General features: G+C 36.5%; 2 protein-coding genes across 2 annotated transcripts in view; both read left to right on the plus strand.

Annotated features, from left to right (window-relative positions):
• LOC147064259 (uncharacterized) overlaps positions 1–18,994 on the plus strand; it is a 53,584-nt gene extending 34,590 nt beyond the window's left edge. Inside the window, exon 2 of the mRNA XM_085958918.1 lies at positions 17,077–18,994. Within this exon, the coding sequence (XP_085815044.1) occupies positions 17,416–18,621 (1,206 nt within the window). The 5' untranslated portion in view covers positions 17,077–17,415 and the 3' untranslated portion in view covers positions 18,622–18,994. The remainder of the gene's footprint in view (positions 1–17,076) is intronic.
• Positions 4,263–6,741, plus strand: LOC147064260 (uncharacterized). The gene is made up of 2 exons (XM_085958681.1): positions 4,263–4,627; positions 6,182–6,741. The coding sequence occupies exons 1-2, from the start codon at positions 4,292–4,294 to the stop codon at positions 6,641–6,643; spliced, it is 798 nt and encodes a 265-aa protein (XP_085814807.1). The 5' UTR covers positions 4,263–4,291; the 3' UTR covers positions 6,644–6,741.
• Positions 18,995–25,705: the final 6,711 nt, after the last annotated feature.

Consider the following 25,705-nt stretch of genomic DNA (forward strand, 5'->3'; position numbering starts at 1 on the left):
TTGATTTATTTTGTTAATATGTCATCGACTTTGATACGCAGAATACTAGTTGGTACGACGGGAATGGGACGACTGGCCTCCGGACAATTGGACGCCGCACTGTCGCAGACACGTGTAGACGAGGTATTTTAATCAGTTTCTATCTACTACTTAGTAGTTTGAATTCATTTTACTTTTAACATAATGTATTCTTTATCGCGGATTGAGAATTACCATGCCTAAGGCTTTATATAAAATAAAAAAACTCTTTTTTCGTTGGAACTTAAACATATGCACGATTAAATCATTGTTTACGTCTGCATATTTACATTCTCACCAACTGTTAAATCATAATATAATCATTGAAATATAAATAATAATATTGAATATATATTTTTTAAAGTACCTATAAGTACCTAACGTCTATTTATTTTCGAATTCCGAGGCGTCCAGTTGTCCGGTGCCAAATCGTCCAAGACCCGGTAAGACAGGCCTCAATAACTCGTAAGTGAGCACGTGTAGTTATAGGGTTAAAGCTGTAAGCCTGGTGTTCATCGCTAGATTTAAAATACGGAGTGCCTGAGTATAGGAAACTCTCTCTACTCGGAAAATTGCGGGGATCCCGGTAGAAGCGGCGAGAAACTATAAACGAGGGGTATAGAAGCAAAAGCAGCTTTCCACCAAAACAGTGTTTTCGAGAAAAAGCTAAAAAAACTAATTTATAGCAGATAATTTTAATGCAGAACTTTTTGTTATTTTTTCAATGTAGAAATAAGGCTAAAAAGGTAATCTGAATAATAAAAATCAGTAATTTCACTACACTTATTAAAATGTTTTAATTATAAAAGTCAATATTGCCACATTTGCTTCCAAATTTATAAGATTGCTGGTTTTGCGACTAACTAATTAAAAGTTTGCTGTGTTTGCTCCCAAATTGTACCGAGCGGCCATTTTGTCACGTGACTTTTTTGTATGGAAATAATATTGAATATAGAAGAATGCAGCCTTTGCTTATAATGTGAATTTTTAAAGTGATTTTTGTTTAAAAGAATGCAAGATTTGCGCCTCAAATATTGTTTTACCATGTGCATAATGAGCAGCTCTATAATACTTCTGCATTCATAGGTTATTTTGCCAATTTTCCAAGATTGCTGCATTTGCTTCTATACCCCATAAATAGTAGGCGGGAAACGTGGAAGTCAGTATCAATATCAAAATCAATAATACAATTTAAGGAAAAGAAAATCCATAATAATTTAATTATTATGGATTTTCTTTTCCGAAATCGACCCCCTTCATACCGTTTTTCTCTCTGTGCGCCTGTCTCTTCGGAAGATAATTTTATGGGTGTCTCTTAATACCGATCGGCAAATATTATTGGCGCAATAGGCTTCTTACTTCGACATGTTATCATTTGACTTTTGCTACTAAGTGCTTTGCTGGTACGACTAGTATGGCCCAATGTAATCTATGGACAAGACAAGGAACTAACATGTCAGTAACTGAGTACATTCTCGTTTGTTTCCTAATAATAATATGTTAATTTATGTACAGTTACATATTATAGAAAAAAAATCTCTTATCATTATTTGCCTAAGTGTTTAAAACAGGTCTGGGTAGTGTTGCATATAATTTTCTATCAAAAATGACCAAAGGCTTAATTACATTGGCAGCGCGCAGACCCAACCCGATCCAATAACCGTCGTGGCCAACGTTTTAACACTATTTGCAACTACACGCAACGATTCAATCGCGTTGGTCCTTGCTTTTGATTGGTTTAAAATAAACATAGTGTTGCTATTATTAAAAATATAGGTTGATCGAAAACTAGATATTTCTTAGATTGGTGGCTACACTGAACGTATTCCCGCGCAATTTTACGTCAAAAAACTGAGTTGTCAAACCTAGCGGCCGTTTGACATTTTTCGACGAGGACTGTTTCCTCAGCGCTAGTCCATACAATTTTTTGAGATTTCGCCATCTTGTAGTTGTTGAAATCGAGCAGTATCATGAACGATCATTTGCGTGCCTCGCGAGCGGGCGCGTATTCGGCTATTTTCGTACGCCTTCGGCAATCTTCGCTTGCTAATGAATGGATCGCACGACGGAATAATAGAAAATTATCCACTTTTGTCCCGATCGCTCACGATCCTTGAAAACCATAGAGAATAGAGTTTGACAGTCGTGGCAGACGATCGGGCCAGACGCAATCTGCCAGTGTAATTTGAGCTTTACTGATACTAATTATGGTTATAATTAGGTCATATTGATGAGGATTTCTGAAAAGGTAAATGCGAGACTAATATCAAAAGGAGAATGGCAACACCAAAAAAACGCGCTCTGATGCATCGTCGATTCCTCTGATAAATCACTGTTGAATCGACTGACGACTAAACGTAGAAAGGATCCACTTCAGGACAGGAAGACTTCGTTTAGTTCAACTTCAAAGTTGATCAACTGTGTTGAAATGTGGTTCTTGTCCCAATTGACAGTAAGTTGACTGACAAAAATTGACACGTGGTAACGCGGTATAATAATATGCCGATAAGTATTTCTTTAATTCTGACCAGATATGCAAACCGTTTGTAACCTCAGTTTCAGTTAAAACGTTGACTTAAGCGAGTGATTCTCAACGTTTTTTGTTTAGGAGAACCCGTGGGACATTTTCTAAAATCTCAAGGAATCCTTAGCCGACATACATTAATAAAATATACATCTGAAGTAGTAGACAACGTGGTGAATAATTATTTTACATACATTTTATCCACAGCTGTTGAGTAGGTCAAGAAACAAACACTTAACTAAACACAATAAATAGTATATAGGACATAGGACTCAGTAAAAAATATTACTACTCATCAGCAACATCTTCTTGGCTACGTGTTAAAACTGTGAACTAACAAGCTCCTCCCATTTAGTCGACAACAGCGCCTAAAAGCGTAGCCAAGAAGATGTTGCAGAAGAGTACTCGACAACGTTGTCGTGAAAATTTTATCCGGTGTGACTGAAATAAAATGAAATGTGCGTAGTAGGCGGTGACGTTCATTACTGACAACTAGATTCCTTGAATTTTACTGAAAACTTGTCAAAATATGTCACGTTAAACTTTCTATTACTCTATAATCCTCTGGTGTAAGTACTCATCATTCATTACTTTAACTTAACCACTACATAGTTACCACCAATTACCAATCATTGTCGACGGGCACTTCAATAATTAAAATTTTGTTTATATTCAGACCGGCGCATTTTTTGTTACGACGGGTCGTGTAGTACTAAATAAAATAATGCCGGATCGCTGAGTATTTAAAATCATAATCACTCCACCCCCTCCCTCTGCCCCAAATACAAAATCCTACTACCTTCACTGTTTCAATGTTAATTTACTTACCTCCCGAAAATTTCAAACTTCGCCGCTCTCAATAAAAATGCCAATATATTTTCTTATATTCACTTTGGAATTGGACTGACTAAACGTTTATCTCGTATTTTTATGCTCAGACTACCTACTGGATATGAACACACATTATGGCCCGACAAGGGGGGGGCTGCCAGGGCTCTAACCTAGGGGCCCAGCGTGACGGGTCGACCAGATAAATGAAATAAACACACATCTTAAATGTCTTCTAATAGTAAAAAAGTCGCCGGCGGCGCTATTTTAGTTCGAGGTTATTACCATTTTAAAACATATGATTTTTGTGACATGTTGAGTGATTACTCGACAACTTAATAATTCGATGTGTTAAAAAATCGCTAAAATTACCCAGAATTTTATTTGACCTCAAACACCATTTGAAAAACAACACCGTAGAGCGTCAGACTGCCTTTAACCATAGATCACTAAGGGCCCGCCCAAGATCCTGGCCTGGGGGCCCGCTTCAAGGTGTGGGGCCCATGATATACATATTTAAATTCTCGGTATCTTCCCATGTTAAAATAACCACATAATATAACATGCAGGTGATTCAATATAAATTATTGTGTAGGTACTAATAACGTTATATTATAACATTATATTGATAAGAACTGTTTAAAGGTCACTGCTTGCCGAGCATGCGCTCTCTGGCACTAACTACACTACTACCGGCTACAATTATTATCGATTCAACTGAAACTGGCATGTGGGAACATTGTTATCGATTTCGTTTTCAACAGGCAACAGCTGCGCAACGAAATTCGGCACGCGGGAACGCGGCAAATCGTTTCAACTGCGAATCAGCATTCGAGTCGACGGGACTTGTTTCAACTCGCACGCTATTAGTCGGCCGTCGTCTGTCACGCAGTGCGAGTGTGTTAAGTTTCTGAATCGAATATGGCGTCTTCGTTGAAAAAGGTATTAAAGTGGTCGGACGCAATGATGCTAAAGTTTCTGGATTTATACCAAAGCCATGATTGTCTTTGGGATCATCAAACGGATATTTATAAAAATAGAAACGCGCGAGACACAGCAATAAACAATATAATAAAGGAAATGAATATTGCAGGATTAAGCCCGGCAGATATTAAAAATAAAATAAAAACTATCAGAACCATGTACAAAAGGGAATTATCGTCAATAATGAAATCGAAAAATAGTGGAGCTGCCGCTGAAGACTTGTATGAACCGAAATTAGTTTGGTTTAAAAGAGCCGATGTATTTTTAAGGAAGGTATCATTTACAAGAAACGATACATCAATTAATAATATGGTGAGTAAAACTGCATTTTATTTGTATTGATTTATTTGTTTATCAGAAGCGTTGCATAGCAACGAAATGGGAGACAACAAAAACAGACTGCGACTACGTACGATTTTTTAATTGGGTAAATTATTCACACAATGACATTTCATATTCTCCAGTGCGCATGCGCGTCTCAAAAAGTCATAGATAATATCATTTGTTAGCCGGCTCTCACATCAAAACGCGTCGAGTGCGCCGAACAAACCTACCGAGAACTGAGATCCAATGTTGCTTGTGAATACCGCGCACATCTATCTAGTGACAGTCGCGCGTAGCCTTCGAAACGTATTGATATTTGAATGCGGTGATCGGTGAGCCGGTATAGGAATGACCAAATTGTAGGTGTTTGTTTGTGACTTCGACCCGGGCCTCGGAGCCCGAGAAGGATGCAACTTATCGATTGCAACAGCCAGATCTTTTTTCAGACAAAACAGTTGCATTCGATCAATCTGCGGAGCTTCATTTGGCAATGTGTGTTTTGTTGTTTTGGTAAATAACGATGACGTCACATCGACCTATTCGACACGTTTTTCGGCGAGACGAGTCACCCTGTTGTGTGATCAGTGTAACTTCTCGTGATTAGTGGTACCTACTCGCGAATCATTCGCGGTGGGTGCGTTGATATAAATTCTCAGACCTGTCGAACTTCAAGTAGGCTGCGATGTACTGTCCAATATCAAAACTGGCAGTGATTTAGGTATCACACTCTCCAATAATTATGATTCTTCAAGTTAAACTACCTATTGTATTTGGCTGAGGACACTGATGCATTACAAATCAAACATAAACACTTGTCTTTCAATAAATACTTTCCATTCGTTGTGAAAATTATAAGTTTTGGTATTTTTTTATTAAATTAATTAATATCTCACAATGAAAAGAGCCTAGTGAGTGACTACTAAACCTCGCCTCCATTTAAAGTGTGAGAATTCATATGATGTCTTCCTCTCACTCTGACAGGCCGTGAGTAATACAATTCAAATCAAGTGATACCACATAATACTTGAATTGATCATTGTGATTTCGTTGTCATTCATTGAACGTCATGTAGGTAACTTAATGTACTTCCGCACAAACGTCAGTGTGACGTTTTCAGTATAAAAATCTGCTGTCACATAATAACAAATGTCACACGACACCTGCCACGTAATAATAGCAAAATTGTGTAACGACGCATGGAACGCGTGACGTCATGTGCGTGGAAGAGAGTTGCAACATTGCTAGTAGTTTTGATTTATGACCTCAATTACCTGGTTCGGATTACTTTTCCATTTTTGACTATGTCAATATAATGAAAACCGTAATTAGTATCAACACATGCAATTGACATAAAATTACACTTAATGACCCTTGATGGGTGGATTTTGAATCATGACATGGTGAAGAGCACCACAATAGTATGAGAAATTCCCTGCCAGTAAATAACTCTTGGATTGCTTTCCATTCTTCCAGTATTTAAGGTACAAAATATTTTTGTTTCAGAGCGTGTCGCAGATTGATGATTATGCGGTTGATGAAGAAGATCCTGGGGATGAAATTGGTATCTTGTCACTGCCGATTAGTAATGCAAATTACCAAAGCCACAGTGAAGATAATATAGCACCTCCGCCTGATTCACCATCTACCAAGAAAAATATTACAATACAAAAGCACAGTTCCCAAAAATTCACAATTCCTAGTCGCAAACGCAGGATCGAAGCTGTGAATGAATCAATTAAAAAATTGAAGAAACTGTCCAATCGAGTACCAGTTGACGATGAATTGGATCATTTCGGTAAATTTATTGTTGGTCAATTAAGAAAGATGCCAGAATATGACGTTATTCTGTGTCAGGAAAAAATACACGCTGTATTAACAGAGCATCGTCTTAAACTGTTGGAACATTCTCATTCCTCATTTTCCAGCTCAACCACCATCAGGAACACCTTCACCGATAAATTCTAACGATGGTGATTGGCAAACCACTATTATTTTATCAACAGAAATACAGGATTTAAGTTCTGTGTCTACCCAATAAAATATTGAATACAATATAATTTATAATAATATCTAAGAGCGGAATGCAGAAACATTTGTCATAACTAAAATTTCCTTAGCAGAAAACACTATGCAGAAACATTGTCCTCAGTTAAGATCATTTATATTGAAAATAATACCATATTTAAAAATTCTCGTTAGGTAAATTAGGTAAATTATTTTATAATTGTTAAACGATGACAAAAATATGACAACTGCATTTTATAAATGCAATAACTATAAATACATATTAATATTAAATTATAATACTCTTATGTTTCCGTTATAAGTCATTATACGTGATTCCACAGGCACCGCAAGATATTTTCTTAATATAGTAACACTAGCGTTAAGCGTTATTCTTCACCTGGTATTTTGTATTTCTGCGGGTTGGCGTATAAAAGTAAAATAATATTCTACAAGTACATGCCAAAAGAATTAACACTATCAATATCCATATTGAGATACATTGTTAAATGAATTTGAGTGTATGGACTGTGTTATAGACATGCGAATTTATTTTGACAGCAGCTGTCATTGGTAGATGGTAATACAGAAGGGGGCGTGTTCATAACAAAAGTAGTCTATGGCTAAGGATTCCTTAACTCTATACTCAGGATTGTCTATAGTTAAGTCATGCTTTTCGGCGACTTATCCTTAGGAACGAAATCTTAGATTGTGCATTCCGCTCTAAATTTATAATAAAGTATGTAATCATATGGTAATAAAAAATATAATCGTTTTTACTTATCTCAACAAAAGTTTTTTTCTTCTTCTTGGTCCTACAATCCTACGTGGATGTTTGCCTCCTCCAGCATCTACCTCCATCCAGTTCTATCCAAAGCAGCTTCTCTCCTGTTTTTGTTTTTTTTTACCATGCCCGATCTTAAGAAGATGGTAATGTAGATAGATAGACCACTGAAGGTTGTATTAACAGATGTTTTTTTACAATAAATGAATGTTAGCCACTTGCTCCACATAGTAGGATTATACACTCATTAAAAACAGCATGTCAAATATATCACACGTGGGATTCGATATCGGGACCTTTGACAGTATAAACCGCTCGGCCATCGTGGGTTTCAGCTGTTAAAGATGCCCAAAGTCTTCAAACCTAACTCGACACAATCCCCTTAACTTGTACGAGGTCGGCCAGCTGTTTGATTGCCTTTTGTCTTCCTGAATGTTAGTTTATTTATCATGCGTGACTCGTCCATCCTGTAGACATGGCCCAATTTGATGGAGTCTACGATGTGCGGGATACAAAGTGTACAGCGGTAATTGTATCTCCGTCTTCAACTCAACTGAGTGTCATTGGTGGATCCAACGATACCACACAGCACACCCCTCTCAAATAAATTTACTACTCTTCATGTGTTTGGTATTTAATTTTTTTTTGAAATTTGGATAAAAGCTCTTTAAATTATTTTTCTGAAATTCGTAAATAATTTATATTTGCTACAGCATCTTCCAGTACCATCTCTCGTGAAAGAGTATTTGATGCTCCTAATTGGTTTCTTCTTAAAAACCGACTTAATAAACTACATTTTTATACGTCTTATTCACGAATATTTTCTTTAGTTCGTCTTTAAGATACGAACAATTACGGAGATGCACGAACTAACAAATTCAATTGACGCCAAATTAATTATAAAGTTGGTCAACAAAAATTGACACGTGAGAACGCTGCATTAATTTTTTTTTTCAACAGATATATTATTAATTTCTAATTTTACACCTATATGAAATGTTCAACATTGATCAGTCAAACTTGTGCAACGCTAAACTTGTTTAACCGATTATAAAAATCAGTTCTACTTCTAGTGTTATTCTGATTATGGTTATTTCATCTAAAGAATTCATTATCATTACACGTACATGTACCTACTTGCATAAATTTATTGAAAAAAGTATGTGCTTACATTTAAACGAGCATTGAACTTGGCAACGCGATACGGATTCTTGGACATTATCTATGATGGTGTCAACCAGAACAAATGTCTTTCTAACTACTGAATTTCGGCGTCATGAAAAACTGAAAATAAAACGCAGAAAAAAATAGTGAGTAACTCGACATTCGAACGTACACTTTTCTTTAACTACTTGGGATCCATGACCTCTTAAAAAAACGAGATGAACCTCGAACTCGCCAGCCGACTGAAGAGTGGAAATGCAGCATTCTTCACAGTGAAGTCAATTCAGGTCCTAACTAATGTCAAAAAAAATAAAATTCTGGCTACATTTACGTGTAAAACCTGGAGTCTAATGCTACGTTCTCGTTTGGCGATTTTTGTCATTCAACTACTGTCTGTTGAATATTGAACAATAAATTGAAAATGTCGTAATCAAGGTGGCGTCGAGGTGAAACACCTTGGTTACTCTCGTCAACTTGTTAGGCAATCAGTTGACTTCATGGCGCCGATAAGGGGGGGGGGGGCTGCGTGGCGCGTCTACCTTATAAGTGAGATAAACGCAAATCACTAATTTGCTGTAATTGTGAGAAAATCGCCTGCGGCGCTATTTTACTTCAACAGTATTATTTTTTTTAAATATGTATATAGTTGTGTGATACAATTTTAAAACAAATTGTTTGTATTTGCAAATTCCATAATTTAAATGGATATATTCAAGAATACAAAAAATCGCTAAAAATACACTGACAACCCTTAATTTTAGATGGAACACCATTTGGAAAACGCTCCTGAAGAGCATCACACCGCCTTTAACCATCCGATAGGTAAGGGGTCTGCCAAAGATCCTGGCCTGGGGGCCATGGTTTACTTGAATGACGATCCACTGTTGAATCTAAAAAGGTAGAAGCACCTCTTCTTACTTCAATTCAACTTACAAGTCGATCAACATTGTTGAAATGGTTCGCACTTATCAATTGACTTAACTGACAAAAATCGCCACGTGAAAACGCGGTATAACGGAGAAATAAGAGAAGGTTATTCAGGTGTTCTAAGATCAATTTCTCCGTAAGATACTTAAGTAGACCAGTTAAATAAAACCAAATCTGGTGCATCAGTACGACTGTTGAGGTCTACGAACAATTTCAACCCAATATGTTTCATATCTCTATGGCGCGAAAACTCATATAAGCCAGTTGCATTGTTAGATGCGATTTATATAATAGAGGTCTCCATTAATTTACGAAGGAGCCCTAGTAGACACTCGGTCCCTGGGCCTCCCCCAGAGGAGGTTGAATATGACCGATTAGAGAGAAAGAGTCTGAGATAGAGATTCTTGGAAGACGGTTATGCAGCTGGCCATAGACCTGAATAACATGTAGCCTGTTGTGCAGGGGTGAACCCAGAAAAATGGCACGGGTTAATCGTCCCGTCTGTGTGCACGGAAGAGAGTTGCAACAATGCCGATTTTATATGTGCGACCGGGTAAGAATCCCTATCAGTAAAACTCTCGTTGGCAATGGCGAAGGGTTGTTCAATTAAAACAAATACGTATGACTGACAAAGTTTAGTGTGCACTATTTATGTCAGAACGCCCACGGTGGCCGCGCGGCATAAGCGTTGGACTATAAAGCCGTGGGTCCCAGGTTCGAATCCTGGGTCTGGCAAGTACACATATTGTTTTTCAATTTGTGTTTGTCAGGGTATGGACCTAATAGGTTGAGCAAGTGGCTGCTGACATCCATTTCTCGTAAAAAAACCAAAGTCTGTCAATACAAACCTCCACTCTGTGGAGGCCCATATGATCCTATCAGGATCGAACATGGTCGAAAAAAAAAAATATGTCAGATCTTAACAGCCTACCTTTGCCCTTCACTACTGCTCACTATGTAGGTATTTAGTACCTATATTCTTCTATTAGCAAAAAGGTTACTTATGTGAATTCCCATGGAAACCCTGGCACTGCTCACGGACCCAGAGTTCCGCGGAAGCCGGTTGAGAGCCACTGATCTATATATATATATATAATTTATGTAAGTATGTACTAAATGATATCTAATATAAAAAATACTTTTCCGAAGTTTTAACACGATAATCTCAGATAGTTCACTCGCTACCAAAGCCAATAATCACAACAATGTTTCAATAAATAAAATGCAGTATAAAAAATAACCCAATATTGCATTCACGCACATTATTGCATCACAATAAAGTATTTATACACGTTTCCCATACAAACAAGTCGGTTTACTTGCCTCGGTACGTTTTCCATACACACTCGAGTGGTACTTTTACTTCCTCGCCAGAACCGGTCTAAGAAAGTAGGTCATCTCTTTTTGTTTCATCGCATTATGCCGTAATTAGAAAGAGAGAGCGCTACATTACGTGCTATTACGTCATATTACACAATTCGCCGGCGGCTCGGCGCTAGGGAGCGTCTACACTAGCGGAAAATGATGCGAATTTAACATTTAAATTTGATAAATCTGTTTAATGACTTAATTAAATGCATATTTTTATGGAGTATTTATTTTATTAAATGCCTATTTCAAACGACCTGATCGTCACAAAGGCCAATTTTGTTGCATTTAGAAATTTTACCGGCATCATGCTGCCAACGAGAAGATCTCTTCACATAGAATGTTTGGCAGTTTTGTATTAGCTCTTATTACTTATTTTTTTTATATTGTCTCTACGTGCTCATCTCTCCTATGAGTACTCTTAACTTGAAGCCATGTAAATTCAAAGTAGATTTGAGTGCATGGTGACCTCAATCTTAGGTAACTGTTCCTGAAATATTCCCAGTCATAAAAAAAATACTTCACATCGAAACTTAGGGTTCCGTGATACACCCTATTGAGACCTAGTGTGGTGCGTGGCGGGTGGTTTAGTGGGACCATTAACTTCAATGCCTAATTCAAACTCCAGTATAGAATAAGAGTGCCAGTAAAACAGTGCGTAAGATTCGATAGAATCCTTCCTGAGTGATGACGTAGCGCGAAACGACGCACCCTTGGACGGCATCCGAAGCAAATGCTCATAATGATAATATCCGTTACCAATTACCATGAACCAATATGTCTACTCACGAAGTCGGGTATTCAAAATTCAAAAGTCTATATACGTTAGCTTTGATCAGATACCATGACATACAGCCATAAGAAACATCGGTTTCAATAAGTTCTTAGGTTGGACCTATGTATACCTACCATATTTTAATTGATCATTTGTGTGAATTTTACTAGATATATCTCTCTCTCTCTCTCTCTCTTCATAATCTTATTATACAATAAGATTGTCATCTGCATCATTACTGAGGATGGGTTATCAGTACAATTACAAGCGTTGCCAATAATCTCCTTCCTTCTGGAGCAAGCATGCGCTGATCTTATTGCTTCAGCTATTGGTGATTCGATAGCTTTCTTGATGGTGTTGTTCCTTCTGGAAGATGCACGCCATCGTAACCTCCTACCTTCGATACACTAGGGATCACTCTTCCCACCAGGTTGCTCAGGTATTTTCTTAGCGCATGACCGAATATTTGAAGAACTCTATTATTCGTTTCACCAAGCCATGGATAAATCGCAGCATCACAAAAACCACAAAATAGAGTCGATAAAATGTTAATATTTTCAACCTTACAATACGGTGTTAAAACCTGGACATTCAGAAAATCCGATATAAAGCGAATTGATGCTTTTTAAAATGTGGTACTAGGGGAGGATGCTCCGCATTCCATGGATAAGTAAGGGTCCAAGAGCATATGTTTTAGAAGAGCTTGGCATCCATAGACTAATAATATAATTGGCATCAAAGAACGTCTCTCGACTAACTGCAAGAAATGTAGTATCTACTGGTCTATAGATTCAACGTGTATTTTGAGTATTTGAACCCAGTTCCGTTTCCGTTCTGGAATAAAGAAAATGAATGACCGACTTTTTAACATTGTGTATCCAAAGAGTTCTGCAATTTCTTTGGTCACATATCCAGAAGAAAAAAATGATAATTTGGAAAAGAGATGTAGAAGTGAACGACGCTAAGGGTCTCTGAATACCTATAACTATGCAGACGGGGGAATAAAGGGATAGCTGAAAAAATATAAATACGAAGCTCAATAGCTCTCGTAGTGCATTGTGTAAGGCGGCCTTCCATGCCGGAGTTCTGGGTTCGATCCCGGTGAGGTCAAAATATATTTACATAATTTAATGTGTAAATTCCTCAAGCCTGGGAGTTTTACCACTATTATTAGGCTTTACAGCCTGTTGTGGTGTTTAATAAAGAAACAAATAATAAAATAAATCAAAAGTTAATATAATAGGTATAGCTCCCTAAAATTGATCGTATACTATTTAGATCAAGTAAGTGACTTTGGGGTTGTCCATATTTGATGTCAAGATCTAAAGGGGGAGGGGATCTGATGTGAGAGGGGAGTGGGGGTGTGATATCACAAAACCAATAAAATATAAACTCATTTTATTCTAACCATAAAATATTCCGAGAGAACATTATACTTACCTACTGAAATCGATCATTTAAATTTTCTTTTTACGAACAGAAGGGAGGTTAAGATGTGATGTAATTGAACCGTTACAATAGGGGATGGAGAAGTCAAACATACATAATATCGTGTGACGTTATTTACGGACTATATTCGGAGAATTGACAATTTTAAAGTCATTGATTAATTTAACTTTGGATTATTTGTTAGGTTAGGTTAGGTTTTCATTCTTTAATTCACGAATCTTCCTAAAATCAGCTATGAAAATTGAATAAATGTTCATAATCAACCTAATAAAATTGGAGACTGTATAGTTATAGTATACGGTCATCTCTTTCCGATAGAAAGCTCACGGCGAATTGTGCCACGGTGAAATGCTTTACGTACAATTTACATGTAATCCGATAGAGCGTGGGGGTATATTATGTTAATATCTGCTTTTCTTCTCGTGACAACAGTGGCGTAGACTTTATAATTATTATATAGGTATATATATTTTTTAAATCAATCAATATGGTACATTTAATTGAAATTAAATTGTTCATCAAGTCAAAGTAGAGTCTTTCCCACTGCGAATAGACCAGGTCATTGCCCACTGAAGAAGGAAGCCGATACATTACACGACTGGTCCTACTTTTCGCCCCTCCCGTTGTCTTTAACGTATCTTGGAGACCTTGGAGTTCATTTGATTTAGTGGTTATGTGTTAATTATCAATTATTGGAAGTGACGATCAAAGTACGTAAACTTCTTCTGTGTATAATAATATCATAATACACTAGGACGTTTGTCAATGTGACAGTCTATTCTAAACGACAATAACTAATAACTTATTTATACTCTTCAGTCATTATCGAATTTAAACTCTGCTTGCAAGTACGTTAGCAATAGATAGTATGGCAGTGGACCACTCGTTACTTGTGCAAAAAGTTATGCTCAGGCTTTATTAATCTAAAGATGGCGGGGTGACCAGATACAACACTGAGTAAGTTGTATCGGTGTATATAGCAAAATCCGTGCATTCTCTGACATAGATAGCGAAATTTTCACCCGGCAGGATAGGAATGAAAGAAAAAAAAACTTTCGCAAGGTGTACGAGCGGGCAGGTCAATTGCCGCGTTTTCATTCCGATGGCGACACAGCAGACTTGCGCGTCTGGTCGGACTCTTCCGATATTGCGTACATTTTCATGTTTCTGGTTGGGCAACGGACGCCATTGCGCTGAAAGTATGTCGATTTGTGCTGTGTCGATTGTAATTATGACATTTCGTTTGGCAACGGTTGGATCCATGTGGCGAACTCGAATCGATATCGATCGATTATGGATTATTATGAATTATGATGATATCCACGTTTTTTTACCTTTATTATACGATCTAATAATGGACGTGCTATTCTTATAATGAAGTTTATTTGCAATGTTTGTGAAATACAATGTCATGCTAGATTTACTATGGTCACTGATCGATTAGAACAGTGATTATTTTTTCATTAAATATATAGATACATTATTTATTTAAGAAAACAAAACATTGTGGACATAACAAATCTAAATTCAAGACGTACACAACATGAGATTTACATTATAACAAATATTACCTTCACAAGAGAGAAGAAAAGAATATAGAAAATAATAATAATAATAACAAAAAAACATACAATTTTATATAGAAAAATAAAGTTTCAAAAAAAAAATGTAAAGTATATCATTGAAAAAATCTATGTCTTTAGGGAGCGCATTCACTAATCTTGCACTCCTCGCTAAATTATATTACACTGCAACCACGGAATACAACATCAATGGGAATTACGTTACCTGCCTTCTGGGTGTGAGAATGTATGATTCTCGAGTGTGGAGAAATATTGAACAAACTTAAGAGCGTACATAAGTGAAACGGCAAATAATTTTCAACACTATGTGGAACGAAATTTCGGCCGCGTTGCCATTCAGAGAGGAATAGTCACCTGTTCGCACGTCAATTTCTTTTGTGATGGAGTCGGATGAATATATTCTTAAATCGTGTAAAGATGACTTCCGCAAATTGAAAAATTGAAACGTTCCGCATATACTTGAAAAAGAAAACATGTCAATGGATATACTATTATTATTACGAATATAATAATAAACATTACATAAAAAGGACGCATGTTGATTTTTTATGACAAATTATATTTCGTTCGGTTCGCGTCATTTGCACCCGCGACCCGCAATCCGCGCATCGCCTAGTCACGATCTTTTTAGACCATGCCTCAGCTGAGGTATAGCCTTAAGCACAGGTATGTGAAAGAATAATAATATTATGTTCTTTTCAATATGATATTATATCATAATATGCATTAAAGTTTGTCACGTTAACGCTCCACTCATTCAATGTTGGTAATACTACTTGAGGACGTTTATGGGGTTCTGAATTTATTGCGTTTAATGGTTTGCCCCTCATTCAATCATAAACCAAAACTGCCGTCAAAATCTTGGTCAGTGGCAATTGGCATTCGCATTTATTATCTAACTCACCTGTTATGTGGTTATATTTTATGTTACACACACACACACACACAAACATGCACGCATGCACTACACGTAATTTTCCCCGCATCATTCTGACAAAATAAAGCATTAAGACATCTCCCAAATTTTCCAATTGCCTCCCCCCAGGAACGAAAAAAATACAAATTATTTAGATGAATGGAATGTTTCTTGTTCTTCTCAACGTGTTGACCCCTCTCCTCTTGGCATTCTACGGTGCACAAGACCTGTGTCAGTGGAATTCATGAATTAGTGAAACCATCTGAGGCATGTAACCTGACGTGGCATGTCCAAAAGACAATACAGTACGGACACCGATGTCCCTAATAACTGTCACCGTTGAACTTAAGTCGATTGTCTGGGTATGGGGAATGTAGCCGGAAAATCGAAGATAAACTATACCTAAGTAGTATGCGGTGTAAATTGAGAAGTCAGTGATACCTGCTTAACTCATACCGCTTCAAAAAATCAAAACTAAATTATTATATGTATATATGTTTTATAAATGGAATACCCCCCCCCCCCCCCCGCAATCAATTTTCTGTGTGTGTGCCTGATCAGGCCAGAGTATGTCTCAGGAGCAGTTGCCGAATACTGAGGTCTGCCTCAACCCTCCGTGACATCTCTTAGTTTTATATTTATACACACCGTAAAATTCAAGACAATAGAATAAATACCTCATTAAAATCGTTGCTTCTCAAACTGTCATTCGTGTAATTATTACAAAACTCCAAATAAGTACCTATCATGAAAACAAAACATTTTTCGAAAGCCTAATTGCTTTTCTTTTCTGTCCAGAGGCGTCCCGTCTAAATATCAATCACTTCAGTGTTTATTTACTGTCCGGTATTACATGTAAATAATCATCTTCGCTCCCAAGTGGATGACAACAATCTGTCAGCGCCTGAGGCGGTGTTCCGTTTTTACGAGTGTCCGTAATGTTGGGTAACCTCCGCGCTAAACTTCTTCCATATTTTAACTTGTGTAACCATGCGTTATCGGATTGCTAGATCACTCATTTTTCTTCTTAACCTAACGAACCAGGAAAACCTCCTCCGAAACAAAACACACAATACAGGTGTGGAGAGGGTTCGGGTCCGGACTTATTACACAATTTTAATTATGGTACCTAGCTAATAGGCCATGTTAAGTTTGGTTAGTTAAAATGACAAAACGTCACGTACTTCAACATCGTCAATCTTTTTGCGTGTATTTAGCTGACAATGGAAGGGCGACAGAGAAGAGATAATTTAATCAGTTCTCAAGGTTTCTTTTCGCCCATAGACATATTACGTAAATGGGTTCCATGAAGAAACAGAACGGTGACAAAACAGATCATTAAGAAACAGAACAGTGACAAAACAGAACAGCGATAAATAGAACTATGGACTACTCAGAAAAATATAACATTTAATATTCAAATTCGAGTCGGAAGCCAACAGCGGTGGAGTGAGGTTGTACAACTTCGCTTGCGTATTCGGGACGCTATTCGCCTGGTTACTCGCGAACGGTTATAAATACGGGATACAACAAAAATAATATTGTTTGTAAATGAATTTGACAATAAACTCAACATGTGTGGTCCCATGTGATTTTGACAATCAGTGCCAGTGCTTGAGAAAAAGTGAAAAATATTTATTGTTGCACGGATAGTGCACTTTGTGCGGGGAGTGCGTCAAACGCTGTGAAGCGAGGGGTTGTCCACACTGTTTTTTGTTCACACTGTTGCGCGAATTCCAAGACCGCGTGAACGGCAAAAGCAATAAAATGGAAAACACCACGATGGAAGTGAATGAAACCAAAAAAACGAAGAAGAAAAGAAACGATGATGAAGAGGAAGTGGTTGGAGAAAAAGAAGAAGAATGGCAGACGGTGACCTCTGGAAAAAAACCCAGAAGAGACTCTGGGGTCACTCCAAAGGGAAACCAAAACATCGTCATGATAGCGACGGGAAGTAAAATTCCATTAAAATTGAAAATAGCGCAGATGCTGCATAAGGCAGGAGTAAAAGTACAGAAAATTTACAATAAAAATTTAAAGACGTACATCCAAGTAGAAGACGAAAAAGAAGCAGATAAAGTGAAACAAGCTGGAGAACTCAAAGATCTCGGTTTTGTGACTAAAGAGAATGACTCCTGCTCTTATGGAGTAATAAGAAAAGTCGATATTGATATGGACCTCCAAGAACTGCAAATGGAAATCAAAAGTGATGCAAAAGTAATCAACCTTAAGAGGTTGACAAGAAAAGGTGATACAGGAGAGCTGACAAAGACCTCGTCAGTCAGTATTAAATTTGGGGAGAAAATATTGCCGAGAACAATTTACATATATGGAGTCTCTTTTGCTGTAGAACCGTATGTATTCAGGGTTATGCAATGCTACAAATGCTGGCGATATGGGCATATCGCGAACAATTGCGGACGTACAGTAGAAACGTGCCCTAAGTGTGGTGAAAACCACAAAACCTGCGAAAAAAATGAGGAAATTACGTGCATCAATTGCAAAGGTAACCACGTGGCAAACAGCCAAAAATGCCCAAAGTGGCAAGAGGAAAAGAATTGCAAAGAAGCAATGAAAAAAATGAACATACCTTTCAAGGAAGCAAAAAAAAATATGTTAAATAATAGCTATGCTGACATATTAAAACAAAAAAAAATCGTAGGAAGAGATGAAAGCGAAACAATTCAAAAAACTAAGGAAAACAAAAAGAAAGAAGAAGCGGTGGTAGAAGCTTCAGGCTCAACAATAATATCTACAGGTAGTAGCGTAAAGCCTACAAAAAATAAGAAAAATTCAAAGGGGAAGACAGAGGTTAACGCGATGGGAGAAATTATGAAAGTCTTGCTGAAAGGGGGAGACTGGCAGCAGATCATTAAACAACTAATAATTAAAGCAGTGGACTGGGTATGCAAACAATTCAAAGAAGGACACTTAAAGGAAATTCTAGGGGAGGTTCTGGAGCAAAATGGATAATAAAAAACAAATTAGGATTTTACAATGGAATGCCAGAAGTATGAAGCAAAAAAAGGATGATATAGAACTCTACTTAATAAGACAAAAAATTTCAATAGCATTAATCTCAGAGACTTGGCTGAGGTCTGAATTAGACTATCTGAAATTCAATGATTACACGATGTATCGAAAATACAGAAGGGATGGATACGGAGGAGAGCGATTCTGGTGCATAAAACACTGGCGTCTAAAGAAGAAAGAAAGAAAGACGGAAGAGCTAGACAAAATAATTATAAAGCCATTTAACAGAATAGGAGTGAGGACCTGATCGAAGGATCCCCTTCTAGAAGAGAAGAGGCGATATGACAGCGAGTCGCAGTCAAAGCCTCGGTAAAATCACAAAAAAAAAAAAAAAAAATATTCAAATTGTCGTATCTACATATTATGTTGTATAGATTTTTAATAACACAGGTTTTCAATACGCCGTAAAAAATTAAATTATATAATTTCTGCATTCTTTATCGCTGGAAAGCCTCAATTAAACAGGACTCAACTCGGTGTTTCCGGCAAGCTTATCTGGCTTTAATCAATCTAATATGTTCCAAATGCTTGGGTGACTAGGTAAAACGAAATAGGTACTTAATGAGTATAATAATTCTGTGGAATTGTGCATGATTATCAATATTAAGCAAATAAACTGAGTTTTTTATATACCTCTATTGACTATATATATGTATTTCTTTTATAAACATAAGTATTTAATTAATAAAATAGATACGACAAAAAATAATGTTTTATTTTTCATCTGGCTGTTCTTTTTATTCATTTTCTGTTTTATCATGGTATGTTTATTCATGTTCTGTTATAGTTTTATCATGTTATGTTTATTCATGTTCTGTTATAGTTATATCATGTGTCCGGTTACCATTTAAACGATATGTCGTTCACTAGTATAATAGTCGAATTAGAGACTGTGTCTGTAGATAACGCGAAAATCTAACACCGCAAGAGCCGAGTGACCGTGTGTGTAGGTACTGAAATTTTCGTTGAATAATATATAACTTTATGTAGATCTTGGCTGGGACACGTCTCTACTCCCGTCTATTAGTTGCATACTCCTTCAACTACGGTATCCACATATATGTATACTTACATTAAATGTATATACAATACATTTTCCCATTTCAGTACATTGAAGAAGAGCTTCGTGGGTAGTTGGGCATTCTTCATCCTTGAGACGTGGGATGCCGAACAGAACCGTCACACATTCACATGTAAGACGACCAGTGACGTATCGTGGGGGCAGGCAGATCATATCTTGCTTAGAGGCGGTACATTATAAAGGGCGGTGAATAAATGAACGAATACAAATATTACAACTTTTCAGTATTAGTGATCGTTTTCCATTAAGCAAACGTGCGGTCGCTTCATGAGAATGTGTCAACATATCAATTTAATACCTAAATATTCGATGCATAAAAATATTGACATCATAGCAATATTAATTGTTGTATACATGTAATACAAATGGCAATTTACCGCACTATCAGTGGCACATACCTCTACATACCTCCAGATATCTAAAACCACCGCTTTTTACGAGTATGTGCCGTGGAAATGCTGTAATTCTCAGTAGATGGTGTGTTTGTCAATTTGAAGATTTTTGGTGTTTTTGTCTGTTTAAGATAGCCAAAAATAAGGGAATGGCACAACTGAGCACCAGGACAATTGGGCGCCTCACTGTCGAATGAAATAAATAGACGATTTTATACAGAAAGTAGTCGAGGAGCTTTAATCAGTTTCTACGTAGTTTTAATTCATTTTACTCTCGACATAATATTTTTTTATTGCGGATTGAGAATTATTATCATACCCGAGGTTTTATATAAAAATAAAAGAACACTTTTCTCGTTAGAACTTAAACAATGCACAATTAAATCATTATTAATGTGTGCATATTTAAATTCTCACCAAGTATTAAGTAGGTAATAATAATATAATAAATTAAATATAAATAATAATATTAAATATATATATTAAAAATACATATTTCATTCGATTGCGTGTTCGTAAGTTTAAGTAAGTAAGTTGTAAGTTGTCCCGGCGCCGAATCGTCCTAGACCCGACATCGAATCAAAATTAATTTGGTGGTAAAAGAAACATCGAATGTCCCACAATCCAAACGGCGCTGTGGTCACCACACATCCTCATACGAACGACCAGTTACAGCGACGATGGCTTTTGATTGACGAATTGTGCAACGCGTTGCTTAATTGACAAGCCCCGACTTTTTATGGGCCCGACCTCAATTGATTGATGCTGCAGCCGTTCTTCCACTTACTTCCATTCTTCGGGGACCTCTTCCTCAAAGTCTCACCAGGCGAGAACGAATTCGAAATGATTGATGAGCTTTTCTGAGAGCGACGGATTCATTTCTGACGTTATTGGCTCATTACACTCATTTGTTTTTTAATGACTAAGAAATGAGAGAAGTCGAAACGGTAAACGTAAGAACGAAATAATATATTACAAGTATTATCCACGCAGTCAGTACATAATGTTACAATCATTAGTCATTATAAAGTCATAAAAACCCCTAAACTACTTAGTGTTACTAACTTTATATTAAGGCTACACCTTAGTTGAGGCACGGTCTGAAAAGATCGTGGCTAGGCGATGTGCGGATTGCGGATCGCGGGTGCAAATGACGCAAGCCGAACGAAATATAATTTGTCATAAAAGTTCAACATGCGTCCTTTTTATGTTATGTTTATTATTATATTCGTAATATTAATAGTATATTCATTGACATGTTTTCTTTTTTAAGTACATTTAAGTAGGTACATTCTAAGTAAAGTTTTTTAGTCATCTTTAACTTTTAGTCAGATTTAAGAATATTTTCATCCAACGCCATGACAAAACGAATCGACGTGCAGACACCTCGACTATCGCTCTCCGAATGGCGACGCGGCCGTAATTTCGTTCCACATACAGTTGAAAATTATTTGCCGTTTCACTTATGTACGCTCTAAGGGGGTACATGCTCAGCGTAAGTCAAAATGGAGCTTTTATGCTATTTTCAAAGCATGATCCTGGACATTCCTTAAACGTTGTAGATAATCTATTTACATAATTTTGAAGCCTTATTATCCTTTATATTTATCAGATTAGTCAGACAATCAATAATAATAAATTTGGGAAATTTTGGCACGCGTACGTAAAAAGGTTCGCCAACCGTGCTGTAGTGCAATTTGCCGATCTGTAACAATAATTTCCCGAAAAAATTACGTCGCCCGGCAGGACTCGAACCAGCATCTATTAGATTCGCGTCAATGTGCTTTACCAATTAATTGAACCACGTACGTCCTATCTAATTGTCTATAATAATCTAATCTAATGAAATTAAATAATAGTATAATATACATCTTACTTACTAGATACTAATTATCGATAGGTAGGTACTTACCGTTATTATCAGGATCTCTCAAAATTTTAGTTTTGTTTTAAAATTATGTAGGTACCTATCTAGTATCTTTAATAAAAATTATAAAAATTATAGTACAAAAATAGATAGACACATACGACACGAAAACTCTTTCCCACGATAAAAATACTTACAGTTTTATCATAACTTCATAACTTACTTTCTTACAGGTGATAATTTAAAACTATATCGGTAAATCAGTCATTGTTCTATATTGCAAATACTATTTTGTATAAACAGTTTTATATTTCTGATAAACAATTGCATTGCGAACATGTCTAGAAATAATGCCTAACATGCTAGAAGTATCATTACCTCACACGTCATCCATCCATCTCCTTATGCAATCCAGAACGAAGAAATAATCTCAAAGGAGTTATACCACTAATGTATTTTTGCAGTAAGGTCTACATTCGCTAGACTTCATGAAAGGTTCTTATATCATTAAGTTTTAATGTAGGAAGTTGTATTTTGAGTCCAACAAGATATCAAAACAGAAGTAGGCAACGGTTTGCAAGAAATAAGGTGCTTTACGAACGCGAATACGTAATGGAATAAAATTGTTTGGTAACATATTGGTTTGAATTTTTTTCCCGCGTAACGAATAATGCGTTAACTCTTGTACATAACAGTATGACTTCGTGGTCTTGTTAATTCTATGATTTATTGTAATCGACAATCACTTTGTGAATAATTAATGTGCGAATCATTCTTATACCTATAGTTTTTTGTAGACAATGCTTTGCATTTTGTATTGGAAATGATGCCATTGTTTGGCAGGGAAATAGGTCATAATTCATAATAATCGCGTCTTAGGCCTTGTCCACATGGCGCGTTTTGACTCGCGTGCATTCCAGGTACATGTGACCTCATTGAGGTGTCCACATTCACTCGCGGCGAGACACGCGCCATGTCGACAAGGCCTTAACGAAAATCATAACAGAAAGATATAGGGTTCGGGAACTGAAGTGATTTGTAAATGAAAATTTTTAATGGCATTATGCATTCATAACAAGGGTTCGATGACATTTTGCAGGCGGGCACACAATAATAATTTATCATTGATTATTACAAAATGACTTACACATGTACCTACATGGTAAACTACTTACAGCTTCTCGACACTTCGATCGCGGACCTTTTCTATGTACATTCCCCGTACCCAGCCACTCCACATTTTGAGTTTAGCGATATAACACCTGGCATGTAAGTATAACTAGAGTGTTCGTCACACGTCTGTTATGACGTTATGCATTCAACAATCCAAAACGTCAGGTGCATATAAGGGAAGGGGGAAATTAAAAGATTGTGCAAATGACGAGTGCAGAACAAAACATAATTTGTCATAAAAAGTCAACATGCGTCCATTTAATGTTATGTTTATTGTTCTATTACTAATAATAATAATATATTTATTGACATGTTTTCTTTTTAAAGTAAAGGTATCGTTTTTTAGTCATCTTTACACGATTCAAGAATTAATTCCCCCGTCGCCATCACAAAACAAATTGACGAGTTCACAGCTCGACTTTCGCGCTCCGATTGCCAGCCATTCCAAAATTTCGTCGCACCTATAGTTGAAAATTATTTGCCGTTTCACTGAAGTACCGTCTTAAGTTAAGTTGGTCAATTCCACAAATTTAATAGATACATAATTATTAACATCGCTCAGTTGGAATTCTGATTTTCTGACACAAGTAATGGCTACATTGTGATTGCAGTTATAAACGGTTTTACACAATTTTACAGGATTTTTCAACTATATAATAATCTTCAAGTTATTATTGGCTGCTTTTCTACGCATCGTGACTGATTGTCTTTTTTTTACATGCCCTGCAAATTGACAAATAACATTGAACCAGTGGTCCTTTTTTTGCTTAAATTTTATACATTTAGGCTCCATCTCAATTGAAGGAGGTATTTTCAACGGTAACCGGATAAACATAAACAGAATATGACAAAACAGAACAGTGACAAAACAGAACAGCCAGGGGAAAAATGAAACATTATTTTTTGTGGAATCTATTTAGGTTATGTTAGATTAGGTTAGGTTAGGTCATTATTTCGTTGTAACTAGTCACCCAATCATTTTGAACATAATATTATATTGATTAAGATGAGATATCCTAAGCTAGCCGGCAAAGTCCAGTTTAATTGAGGCTTTCTAGCGATTAGGAATGCAGAAATTTATATAATTTGATTTATTATGGCGTATTGAAAATCTGTGCTATTAAAAATCTATCAACATAATAGAGATAGGACAATTTCAATATTAAATTTATATTTTTCCTGAAAGGTCATAGTTATATTTATCATTGTTCTGTTTTGTCATGTTCTATTTTGTCATGTTCTGTTTTGTTCCTGTTCTGTTTTATCATGGAACCTTTTCAACATCTATGGTATTTATTATAATTTATAATTTAAATACGGTTATTCGTATTTGATTATAAAATACCGACATTATGTTAGAAACGATTCAAGTTAACACCGGTGACCGCTCGTTTGAGGCTGTTATTATCGAATTTAAATATTTGATTTGCGATGTTATTATCTTCTGTCAAAGAGTCGCCATCCTGCCGTCCTGTTATTTGACAATCTCACGCTAGCGTACAAACAACACCGATTCGTCGTAGGAGTATTATAAAGTACTTCATTATCGTCAGCCATCTTGCAAAATCTCCTAACTCTCAATAGAGTTTAGTAAAGTTTAGTTAGTTATTACGTTATTAGTTTTTAACTATAATACTATCGAAAGTAGATGAAAATAGAGTTTAAATTCTCCTTGGCTATGTAATCGTGTCCGGTTTAAATTTCCTGAGAGTTGTGTACTGCCTGTTGCATAGGGCTACATCAGTGTTTCCCAACCTTATTTGTGCCATGCCCCACTTCAACGATTCAAAAATCTCCATGCCACCCCCTATCAAAATTTCATAGTTAGTTAAAAAATTCTGAAAAAAAACTGAAACAGATGACCCAACAGCTGAATGCTGATTGAGCAGCGCAGCTCTTCCCTTTCCGTACACATTTTAGGACATTCCCAGAAGATGTTGTTTCCAATCTGTATTTCTCAGCCACATAGACACAGTGACGTCCGTAGACAAAATGCCGCCCCTAGGCAGTGCAAAAATGCCGCCACTTCTTTTTTATACAGTACTTTTTATCATCCTTTCATGACTCCAATATCTAAGCATTGTGTTGTATGGATACATACATTTAAACATTACATTTAAAAATATACCTGACAACTTCCATAACTGGAAAGTGTAAGTAAGAAGTAAACTAGACATCGCAAACCCGACAAAAAATAAAGTCTTGTTGAAAATTTTATAGTAAGTACCTAATTAATATATTTTGTTTCCAACCAGTGAGCTGATTTTTTTAATGGAAAGATATTTCCGTTATTACTAAGTTTAGGTAGCTTTCTATATATACTTAATGATTCTCCTCGATTTGCCGCCTTTTGAGTAACTGCCGCCCCCAAGCGACGCTCAATTTGCCTACCCACACGGGACGTCACTGCATGGACACGTTGAACGGGTAACAAGATCAAACTCAAAGAGCCTGCCAGCGAATCCACCATGTCCAGTGAAGAATTGACTGGTGTAATGATCTGGAGTCAAA

The sequence above is a fragment of the Rhyacophila brunnea genome, unplaced genomic scaffold (genome assembly GCF_057557595.1).
Source record: "Rhyacophila brunnea isolate RB1 unplaced genomic scaffold, BYU_Rbru_1.0 scaffold_8, whole genome shotgun sequence".
Lineage (NCBI taxonomy): Eukaryota > Metazoa > Arthropoda > Insecta > Trichoptera > Rhyacophilidae > Rhyacophila > Rhyacophila brunnea.

Excerpts from the sequence above, each read along its gene's own strand:
- LOC147064260 (XM_085958681.1), top strand. The coding sequence starts at position 4,292 with ATGGCGTCTTCGTTGAAAAAGGTATTAAAGTGGTCGGACGCAATGATG. Across the intron at positions 4,628-6,181 it reads CCGATGTATTTTTAAGGAAG|AGCGTGTCGCAGATTGATGA; the intron begins GTATCATTTACA and ends TTTTTGTTTCAG.